General features: G+C 38.9%; 1 protein-coding gene across 5 annotated transcripts in view; it reads left to right on the top strand.

Moving 5' to 3' along the window:
• The window catches only part of LOC129763414 (titin homolog), a 126,382-nt gene extending 123,308 nt beyond the window's left edge, over window positions 1–3,074 (top strand). For all 5 annotated transcript variants that reach the window (XM_055762452.1, XM_055762450.1, XM_055762455.1 and 2 more), the window contains exon 7: window positions 2,245–3,074. In XM_055762452.1, the coding sequence (XP_055618427.1) occupies window positions 2,245–2,344 (100 nt within the window). In that variant the 3' untranslated portion in view covers window positions 2,345–3,074. The remainder of the gene's footprint in view (window positions 1–2,244) is intronic.
• Window positions 3,075–12,205: the final 9,131 nt, after the last annotated feature.

Genomic DNA, 12,205 nt, shown 5'->3' with positions numbered 1-12,205 from the left:
CATTTTTCCATGCATTTGTTCTGCCAAAAACGTCAAAAACGAACAACTTATGTAGCCGCGATAATAGGCCATATGAATGAAAACAAAATTCAGCTTTACTTCACTTCAATCGAGTAGTCGAGCAGTAAGATTGAGTTTTTACTACGTTTGGAATGAATAAAAATAACAACTAAGTATTTACTTTTCGAAAATGGAAGTTTAGCTGGTTTCGTATGAATAAAATAACATTTACTAAGTACATATTTACTTCATAATTATCGAGTGTGGGTCTGAAAACACTTTCATTCGTATCGATGTCATAGTAAACTTCTATCCATATGGATTCAAGTAAATACTAGGAGAGTTTACTTTACTTGGAAACGGGCAGAAAAAGTAAATACTTTTTTTATTAATACGATCTGATATAAACAACGAAGAGGAATATTTGCTGGAGTATAAATATTGGATATCTGCTGAGGCGAACTTTCAGTCTCGTTCTATACTCGAAGCAACGAACATCGCTTGTTGTTCCTTTGTTTGTTGGAATTACTCACTCACAGATAAATCTGGCATTACAACCCTTGCATCAAACTGACGCCATGGCTTACGAAAGACTTTTGTGTCAAAATCTCTTAGAAAACAAGAACAGAAGGATTAATAACGGATAACGGAAAATTTGCGTTAGGGTATAAATAGTGGATATAAGATGGGACGAGTTTTCAGTCTCGCTCTATACTCAAAGCATCGAACATTGCTTGTCTAGCGTCATCTTCATTTCCCCCTCGGGCTGTGAACGCGTCCAAATAGTTCATTCTCATTGCAATCATTACACCAAACTGACACCATGACAAAGCTGACGTTAGGAAATCATCAAGTTATACGATAATGGTATAGCTCACGAAGACAATAAATAAATTGGTTTTGCATGCCAATAGCAAACCTTTCTCCGCTAAGGATGACAGCTATGCTAATCTCGAGCATGAGAAAGTAATGCAACTCTTTTCAAGGGCAGTAAAATTTCTTTTGAGAATAGCCTAAAATTGATGAGCAGTGTTAGTATATTTAGTCGCTTCAAATCACTCATGACTCAGTGTGTATGCTATGCTGAACGCTTGTTTGGTACTGCTGGGTTTGCGTTGTACGAAAGATGTCTAAAGTTGCAATTTCACTGAGGCAATATCAAATAGCATGTAGCTTAGTATTTGATACTTGCAAGTATTATCATTGCTGTTGCTTCCATGTGGTGCCAAATGAAGATTGATGTAGTTATGAAGATGTGTGCTGGTGCAACAAGTATATAATCGCTTGTGGCCAATTGTATGCCAAATGAAAAAAACCACCAGAACAGTGTCCGAGATAAATTTTCAATTTTCAAATTTTCATTGACATGAAGAAACAAATTGCGACACATGATCAGCATGTGTATTGTTCTTGCGAGGGTAAGAATGAATCAAAAGTCAATTATTGTTAAGTGATTCTACAGAGAAAACCTTTTCTTGGCGACCAAATCATTGTACTAAACAGTATTTCTAAAAATTCGTAGCTTTCTCAAATATCATACGAAGTTATAAACAAAGAATTGAATAAAATAATAGCGTTGTCCTACGTCAACAACGCTTTGCAATAGGTAATATTTGTTATACGCTGCAACATCCAAAACAATCAAAACATCAATAGATTATTTTCTGAGAAAATTGCGCTCGAAAAAAAATTAATAATATGCTTTGTTATAACCTAGGTCATGCGGAGTCAATCAAATAAATTTTTCGAGTATATTTTGCTTGTTTATTTACCTTTTTTGGCCGAAACAGAATTTCACTCAAGAAAGATAATCTTTCTGCAGAAATCTTTGTTTACGGAAAGTTCAGGGAACGTTTATTCGAAATTTCGAATTTTTTATTCGAAATTATACCTAACTGCTATGATTTGAACCTTTTTTTCAACCGTTGATACAATACAGATTGAACACGGAAATACCTAAAAAATGAGCAAAACCGAACAACCGAAATATGTTTTTGATTTCTATATAACTAACTCTACAAAAAATGTAACGAAAATTGAAGAGATTTCAAACGCTTATTACGCAACATTGTTATTGCGATATATGTTATGCTACATACCATTAAATAAGAAATTTCTTCAACATTTTTTTTATTATAATACAAACAGTGAAGATAGTAAAACAAGTGAACAATTTAGCGAATAAAGTCATCGTCATTTGAAACTGACCCTTCCCTTTTCTTTTGTCGATTTCCCCTCGCACAGATGTGGCGGCGATGGTCAGATGAAGTGTGAACCTAAGGCGTGCAGTCCCGAGCCAATGCTGCAGCAGATGATCGCCGTGGCGGCGTCCCGGAGGAGATGAAGCGACTAAGCCGACGAGCGAGCGGCACCAATGGGATGTAAGCAAGAGAGATTGAGAGCGAGAGCAGTGCGAATACAGAGATTAAAAAAGGTAATCTGATGCTGGATGTTTTTTTAGTTTGTTTGTCAGGAAGAAAGTGAAGTTGTATGATAGGCGAACCGAGAGAGGTGCGGAGATGCGGCTCCCATAGCGGCACCTCCCGGGACGGGTTACAAAGACTAGTATCGGGTAAAGAGAAATCGTAAAGGAAGACATCGCACGCGACAAAGCATTTCATTATTTTACTCAAAAGACTTGACACATTACCCACTCAGACACACACATAGAAACTAATGCAACCCGATCAATGTAATTGAGACAACGATTTCTAGTAGGGCTCGCGTCATTGACGGCGGCCATTTTAATATTTTTTCTTTCGTAAATATGGCCTCCTTCGATGATACGAGTCGGCACTTACGTTTTTGTGTGTATAGAAAAAATGATATTCGAAGTAACTAAAATCGACCATTGTACGAAAAACATCAAAATATTGGCGGAAAAAAAACCAGAAAGTGGTCGTCGTGTCTCATACAATTACTTCTAGTCTCTCTGTTTTACATTTTTAATAGAAGGAACGATTGAAAAAAAAGGAAGGAATACACTGACTCAAATCGCCGAAATCTTGTCTTTATGTAGTTGTTTGTTTTAAAATCGCGACGGAAATAATCCCGAACACACGCACACGCACACATACATCGAAAGGAATATACCCTCAGAGCGCTCTTGCAAGTGTAAATCTAACCTCAAAGTGAATGTTAGTTCTCATATACGGATATGAATATGCATTTCATTTTTTTACGTGTTGAATTTAATGATTTTTTGATTTAATACCGCGTAGTATTCGTGAGCGGGAGTGTGGCAGTCGCGGGGGGCATCGACTAGCCTCCCGCACCTCATACTTATCGCTGGCAGCACTTTTTTCGGAGCAGTTATCAGAAATAAAAAAAAACAAACTATTAAGACGAGTCGTGTAGGAACGCGTAGGTTTAAGGTTTATAAACGGCTCTATTACACTCTCCCCCCGGAAAAAAAAAACATCGAGTTCGCGAACACCTCTTTAGCATTAACCAGTTTACAGTGGGTGACAGATAGTTGGTAAACAATGAGTTGCTTGGAAGTTGACAATCGTGACACATTCGATTCACATCCAATCGATTCATTAACTATTGACAGTGTTACCAATGCCTACTCATCTGCCAACGAGCAGACCCCCCTACAGAAAAGGAGAGATACCACTATTACAAAGCAGGTGAAACGAAAAAAACGACGTATGGACAGAATGGAAAACCCGAAGAAACATGTGATATGCATTTTTATACCTCTAACAGTCCACTGCAACAACCAATCGGGCAGAACTCACACACACACATACTGAAGTTTATAAGAAAGCAGGCTTGGATTTACCTTTTTCCGACTCTCTGGTCGTCTCTCTCTCTTAGGAACACCTCAAAATGAACACCTTGAAAAATTACTGCTCAATGCTCAACAGTCAATAGTTTTCTAAACTCTATACATATCCAAACAAAGCCCGACAAACAAACGAACGAACACAGACACGGGGGGCGGGCAGAGAGCGTGAAAGATGTAAATATTACTAATTTATAGTGGAAAAAAATTAATAAATTGACAAGTAGGGTTTTAATCACTTTCGGACAGAGTCAAACGAAAAAAATGCTCGAAATAATTGCAAATTATTGATAACCCGTTAGGAGAAAAGTAAAACATTTAAGCAATTGAAAAACGCTCAAACGAAAATGTAAGCAAAAAGAGAGTATTTTTATCTTAGTTTATGTGTTTCTGTCATTTCTTTTGTATTTTGTATATTTGCCATAATTTTAATCAGTTTATTAACCAGAAAACCGTATTTTTCCGGAAATGATTTTTGGGGGAAAACCGTTATTAGCAGGAAGTAAGGGGAAGTATGCAAATTTCGGACCGACCTCTTCCAAAACAAAAGACATGAAGCAAAAAAAAAAGCTCTATCGCTATCGATTTAAATGTATTACTTAGCTATTAATTTAATCAAAGCGATCCACGCATTATTGTAGATCAACCCAGCAGTGAAAGAAAGAAAAAAAATGCAGGAAAATAGTAAACGACAGCGAGCATGTCACAGAAGTATTAAACAAATACTGCAAACGTTCTGTATGTATAAAGAAAACAAAACTAATCGAACCCGAGAAACCGCACGAACACAGAGAACGTGAATCTATATGAACCAGAGCGACATTAGCTCGCCCGTGCTGTAATTTCTCTTGCTCAAGCCCGACGATGATAAACGCAAACAGGGCCCTAGAAATGAGATTCTAATTTATTAACTAACCCAAACCTGGTTGTTTTTAATGTTTGTTTAACCCCTCCACTGAGATGTACTTAGGTAACACTCATTTTAACTCATCCATTTGTTTTAGCCCAAATGATAGACACTGTGAAAACGAATCAAACATGTCAATTCACGTTAAATTATTACCAATAGTCACAAACACATCACACGCACACACATAAATCACGATAGAAAAAAATAAACAAAGTGTATGGGATAAAACATGGAAGGCGAACAGTGCTTCCAACTTTTATCCCCGCGTCGATGACCTTTTCCCGTGTCTATCGGGGACCCTAACATCCCCTAATTTGTTTTAAGAGAAGTTTTGTTTGAAAAAAAAAAACACACACACACACGATGAGAAACAACGGCACGGCTGCGACCAGAAATCTTGCTCGGGTTCAAAAAAAAAACTAAGCTTATGTGTATAAAACAACAGACAGTTTTCTAGAAACGAAACACGCATCAAAAACTACAACAGTCAATAGGAAGCACCACCCACAACACTCTTTTCTGTTTCGTGATTGCTTGCATTGGCGCTAATCGTTTCAATCAGGCAAGAAACGAACGGAAAGGGGTAGGGTAGGATTAGCGAAGATTAATTACAGCAAACAGACGTGGATAGCAAGAAAGCAGGAAAACAAGAATCGCAAGAGTAAAAATCAGGATATTTTTAAGTGTCCTTTTATACTGAAATAAAATTTTTACGTAAAAATTGAATAAAAAAATATGGTTTCTGTTAGCCAGTGTATCCGAAATCGATTTTCCTTTGATTTTTCTTTGGGTGGGCCGGTTCTATTATTAATGATTATGGAACACGTTTATATCCACATTAATTTTTAATTTCAAAGTATGAAAGGGTGTGTCACATCAAATTGCATCACGGAAAAAACGCTGTAGAAATTTAATGTTTAGGAATTATATCTTCAGCTTTCGCTTATAATCAGATAAGAGTGTATAGATCACGTTGGCCATGCTTCACTGTCAATTTTTCGTAAATTTGGAAAAATGTCGTCGAACGAAAAAGAGCGCCGTGAATTAATCCTGCGTACTCATTTCGAGAATCCGGAGTTGTCACATCGGGACATCGGTAAGATGCTGGGAATCGTCCAATCCACGGTCAGCAGAGTACTAAAACGATACTTCGAGAACCTAACCATCGACCGGAAGGTGAAGAACGGCAAAAATGGAAGCTCCGTCAGTGAAAAAGATCACAATCGCGTAGTTAAGCAGTTTAGACGTGATCCGAGAAGTTCGGTCCGGGATGTCGCCAATAAGCTGAATTTGTCAAGTTCATTCGTCCAGCGGACCAAGCAGCGGGAGGGCCTGCGTACATACAAGGTTCAGAAGGCTCCTAACCGCAACGAAGGCAAAACATGGTGGGGAAGACGCGAGCCCGTTAGCTGGACACCGAAATACGGGCTTGTGCTCGAAGTATGAATAAAAAGAAAATGCCAAAAGTTGTTTAGTAGTTTTTATTTTACTGTCTAAAATTTTCAAAAGGATCGGTCTACTGGGCGAATTTCTACAGCGTTTTTTCCGTGATGCAATTTGATGTGACACACCCTTTAAGAGGCTATCTGTGTACTATGTGAGGGGATCGGAGAGGGGAGAGTTGCAATTTGTATCTGATTGGATTGATCAAAAATTTTACGACTAAAACACATAAATTCCACTAGCTAAATTTTACACGGACTAACTCTTGTGTGCTGACCGGTTCTGTTTAGTTTTGACAGCATCTGTTGTTTTGACTTCCGCAGCTGTGGGGTGACTCGAAACATAAGAAATGACAACAGGGGACATCGGACAATTTTCGAAAAATTGCTTCTAACTGAAAAATTCAGGGGGTGTCGGTTTTACCCACAGTGTCAGTCTAACCCTGATTTCCCCTATATAACCTTGCATACAACTCAATTCGTTTCCATCGTTCTTGATCAGCCCTATGTTTCGCCTCAAAATGTGTAATTTTGAGCCTCAATTTTTTTATTCAATCATATAATCCTAACCGTAAGTAGGTTAGGTAGAATAAGTAAGTTCGTTGTATCAGTAAGTGATTTACTATGTTGAATGTTAAATTTCGTTTTATTCCAAAATAATATCTGAAATGATAAGCAATGAGTAAAGTGATTTCGTACACCTATGTCAAAAATGCAATTATGTCTGGACGGTATTGCCACATATTCATCTGTACTGGAAGAATTCCACATCTTTTTCATCTTTAAAACTCTGCACACATAATGCTTAATTCGTTTAGAATTCGGAATCACAAACCCAGTTGTATCTCGGGATTGGTTAAAGATAAAAAAAATAGTTCCTATATAGAAATGCTGATTGTTCTCTCCAGAAAAAAAATATTGAAAAAATTACTCTGTTACAGTTTTGATGAATTTCCGTAGTTTTCTTCGGACATCCTCTATCAAAGTTTGGACTCTCTGTTGGTCAACCTCAGCGGCTATTGTATTCGACGATCTCTTCATGTCTGCATTATCCGGAGTCACTTTGACACCCTTCTTCAATTTTCGCTTGACAATTGCCCAATATATTTCAATTGGGCGGAATTGGGGACAATTGGGAGGATGGAAGTATTTTGCAATGTAATCAATCTCATTGTCACGGTACCACTGATGCACATCTCAACTTCCAAATCTAGCCAAAACTTCACCGAATCTTTGTGAGCCTTGATAAATGGAAGGAGATGTTTCTGCAGGCATTCTTTTCGATACATTTTTGAGTTCATTGTCTTGTTTGTGACGAGAACCTTGATTTTCTGCCCACAGCTACAAGAATTTCCTGGCAAATTTATTAGCTATTAGCGAAAACGAACTTGAATTTGCTGGAGACATATCATCCGGCAGTGGCCTTATAGAATATCAGGACTGGGAGCTGTACAAAATTCATCCTCACTTACGTTTCGTCGTCCATCAGCATGCATCCTTCGTACTTGATCAGAACCTTCCGAGCGCGTCCTGTTCAATCACCAGATTTCACTTTAGCGTCCTGTTTGATTACTTGCAGGCACTAAAAAAAAATTCGTTAACCTTCTCGCATACGGATTCTCCAAATGGTAGCTTGGCTAGAGTTGTAGTTTCGACGATGTCGTACTCCGAGAGTCTTGTTTCCAATATCTTCAATCACGGTTGATTTAGCCACCCTCAGCGATTTCGCGATTATTACACTAGTACATGTTCACGCTGCATTTTTAATGCGGGTATCCAAAATCAAATTCCTTCTCTCGGCATCCATCCTGCACAACTTTCTCAAAACAAAACGGATCACCGTGAGATTTTTAACGTCAATACAGGTTTTCCAAACAATTTGCTATCAGATACGCCTACTACGACCGCTGCTATAAAATGAACAGTGATTCCGGATCCTAACAGAATCAAACCTTTACCACGCAGCCTACTCAGCTTGAATAAGGCAGATTTGAGTACATTGAACGGTCTATTGACCGGACACTGTTTTAAAGCATTTCAAACAATCGATACTTTTCAAAGAAATTCAAACAATCTATACTTTTCGCACTTCAGAAATGATTTCAATACGAAACAATTTCAATTATAAGGCACGGTGTAAATTCAAACAATCGATACTTTTCGGACTTCAGAAATCCACCAACTCTGCACAAGTGCACAATGTTATCAGTAACAGTGATTTCAATACGAAACAATTTCAATTATAAGGCACGGTGTTGTAGAAAGCTGGAAACTCTTCCAATTCTACATTAATGCTTGTAACATTGAAAATTGTTCGATACATGTTCTTCTCGAAAGTTCAATTTGTTGCATAGCATATTCTGAAGATTTTTGGACAGTAGAACTTTTCATGGTATGGCTTGTCTTTTTACAATTTCATTTTTTCCGTAATTGGAATCATGGAAAAATAAACATTGAGACTTGTTTCAAAACTACTTTCAAAATTATTCATTTAAAATTTACTTCTGTACCTTCTGCAGAATTCTAAATGGACAGAGATTCGGTTCAACGTTTATTTACCCCTTCTCATTGAAACTACCCTAATGACCCGTCAGCGCCAGAAGGAGCTTCGACTATTCTCGCTAATGGCCATCGAAGTGTTGGTATCTTGTCCTCCCGTAGACCTACGATCGTGCTTAGTTGAACATTTTTAGTTGATTGGTGTAGTCCTGTGATGTATTCCCGATTCAAGCGTTGCCAGTCATATTGAAACATAAAAGGTGTGTCACATCAAATTGCATCACGGAAAAAACGCTGTAGAAATTTAATTTTTAGGAATTATATCTTCTGCTTTCGCTTATAATCAGATAAGAGTGTATAGATCATGTTGGCCATGCTTCATTGTCAATTTTTCGTAAATTTGGAAAAATGTCGTCGAACGAAAAAGAGCGTCGTGAATTAATCCTGCGCACTCATTTCGAGAATCCGGAGTTGTCACATCGGGACATCGGTAAGATGCTGGGAATCGTCCAATCCACGGTCAGCAGAGTACTAAAACGATACTTCGAGAACCTAACCATCGACCGGAAGGTGAAGAACGGCAAAATGGATGCTCCGTCAGTGAAAAAGATCACAAGCGCGTAGTTAAGCAGTTTAGACGTGATCCGAGAAGTTCGGTCCGGGATGTCGCCAATAAGCTGAATTTGTCAAGTTCATTCGTCCAGCGGACCAAGCAGCGGGAGGGCCTGCGTACATACAAGGTTCAGAAGGCTCCTAACCGCGACGAAAGGCAAAACATGGTGGGAAAGACGCGAGCCCGGAAGCTGTACACCGAAATGCTGACGAAGCCGCATTGCCTGGTAATGGACGACGAAACCTACGTCAAAGCGGACTTTCGTCAGCTGCCGGGCCTGTTGTTCTTCTCCGCAGAGGACAAATTCAGCGTTCCGGAGGAGATTCGCAAGCAGAAACTATCCAAGTTTGCCAAAAAGTACATGGTGTGGCAAGCGATCTGCTCTTGCGGAAAGCGGAGCGCCCCCTTCGTGATGACCGGCACGGTAAACGGGCAGGTTTACATTAAGGAGTGCCTACAGAAGCGCTTACTACCACTATTGAAGCAGCACGAGGGCCCGACCATCTTCTGGCCGGATCTCGCTTCGTGCCACTATTCAAAGGACGTGTTGGAGTGGTACGAAGCCAACGGGGTCACCTTCGTGCCAAAGGAAATGAACCCGCCCAACGCGCCGGAGCTTCGCCCAATAGAGAAATATTGGGCGATTATGAAGCAGGCCCTCCGGAAGAACCCAAAAGTTGTCAAATCGGAGGCGGACTTCAAGAGAAAATGGATTTCTGTTCAAAAAAAACTACAACCTGACGTTGTACAGAACCTTATGGACGAGGTAAAGAGGAAGGTGCGAGCATACGGGCTTGGGCTCGAAGTATGAATAAAAAGAAAATGCCAAAAGTTGTTTAATAGTTTTTATTTAACTGTCTAAAATTTTCAAAAGGATCGGTCTACTGGGCGAATTTCTACAGCGTTTTTTCCGTGATGCAATTTGATGTGACACACCCTTTATGCTGCTTTTGCTCTAGTGGGTATGACGATAATCTCGAGATCGGAAAGGACCTACATAGATGAACTGATCAAAAATGGGCTAGGTCTAAATCTTCTGGCTAGTCTTATAATGGGACTGAAGGTCGCGAAAATGAATGATTGTACGCGGAGAAGAGTCCAGAGTTTTCAGGATTTATTTATTTTTTATTAAAATTATGTAACCAAGTAACCTAATAATGGTTCTCAAAGTATGTATTACTACCGCTATCTATAATGAATCTAATCACATAAATGCATTTTACACGCTCTTCTGAAATTATGGAATGAGGTTGTTGATTTGATCGTGCGTGGTAGGATGTTCCATAGCTTTAATTCTCGATGTTCGAAAGAAACTCTCAAAATATTTGTTTCACATCTTGGGAGTAGCAAATTATGGGTTCGTGGAAGTGTTGACGCAACGAAAAGATTTTCGAAATATTTTGGGGCATTTCTTAGTATTTTAAAAGTCATAGTGTACGTTCGGAAATCCAAATATTCGCTGTAGCTAAAGTTCAGGATTGATTTTGAAAATTCTGAGATATGGTCAAGTCTATTGAGTCCATACACAAATCTGGTAAGTGAATTAAAAGCCAATTGCAATTTGCGAACATTTTCGCTCATTGATTTGGCATAAAGTACATCTCCATACTCAAATAGTGGAATGATTAATGCTCGAACAAGTTTCAATTTGATATGCTGTGGGGTAAATTGTTTGAGTGCCACCAAGGTCTGCATCGCATAGTACACTTTTTGACACACTGCATTAGTCTGAGCTTTCCAGTTTAGGCTACTGTCCATTAAGATGCCTAGGTTTTTCACAACTACCGAGTAACTTATGTTCTTAGTATCCATTTTGACAGACGGAGCTCCATGTACATCCATGTGTCTTGATTTAAAAATTATAGTTTGAGTCTCACAAGCATTGAGGATTAGTCCATTGTTATTGCTCCAAGAAATAATATTTCCAATATCAATGTTGATCATGTTTACAATATTCGTTAAGGCATTCAGCTTACCTGATAGGTATAACTGCCAGTCATCGGCATACAGGTGAACCATGCAGTAGTTCATATGGTTAGGTAGGTCATTTATGAACATGGAAAATAATAGAGGGCCTAAGAACGACCCTTGAGGTACGCCACTTTCAACCTGGACAATATCAGATTTTGTACCGTTGAAGTCAACATATATATCTTTCGTTAGGTAGGTGGGATTCTAGGATGCGCTACACGCTCACGTTTAACTGTCGTCTCGAACCGAAGCGAGTTGCTGTTGATGTTGGGCAATACAGCATCTAAGACCCAGGCTCGTTTCCCGAGAAATCCACCAATATCGGTATTGTAGGTTCCTCTAACCTTGGTGGCTGAATTAAATGACTATTGAAACTGAATGAGGTTAACACGTTGACTGCCCCTTCAGTCACTGGTGACTAACAGTATAACATATGATAATAAAAGTAAATAATATAAGCATATAAGCTCATAAGTATTCCCTTCCACTACGATGAGAAACGATGGCCCTAATACGTTTCAAAATGTCCATCCAATCGCTATAAAACCGTGGCACTCAACGTGTTGAAGAAAACTTTTTTTTTTTGTGTTTTTTCATTCAATCATATCTTTTCGCGCACAGTCTGTGAGTACACAGGCTACGATTTTTCGCGCGAGTACAGGAGTGTTTAAGAAGCTGCATTGTCTTCAAATTCAAAGTCAAATCCACCAGTCAATACACTTGTCTTGCCGACTCGATCCTTGGAAATTCCAACGCTCAGAGGCCGCTTCTTTGGTAGATATTCATCGTAGTAGCGCTTAGGGGTGGTTTCCCACGCTATTGTGCAATTCCTAGTAGTAATGGTAAACGATTCGACCAGTTTTTCTGTTTCCCTTTCCATAACTGAAATTTCTGCACTTTTTGAGCACATTCTGCAATGTGCTCAATACATTTGAGTCATGTGTCATGTTACGACACGAAAGTTGATTTGAATAATAGCC

This window comes from Toxorhynchites rutilus, chromosome 1, assembly GCF_029784135.1.
Source record: "Toxorhynchites rutilus septentrionalis strain SRP chromosome 1, ASM2978413v1, whole genome shotgun sequence".
NCBI lineage: Eukaryota > Metazoa > Arthropoda > Insecta > Diptera > Culicidae > Toxorhynchites > Toxorhynchites rutilus.
Note: the sequence above shows the minus strand (reverse complement) of the source record. Positions and strands in the feature narration are given on the sequence as shown.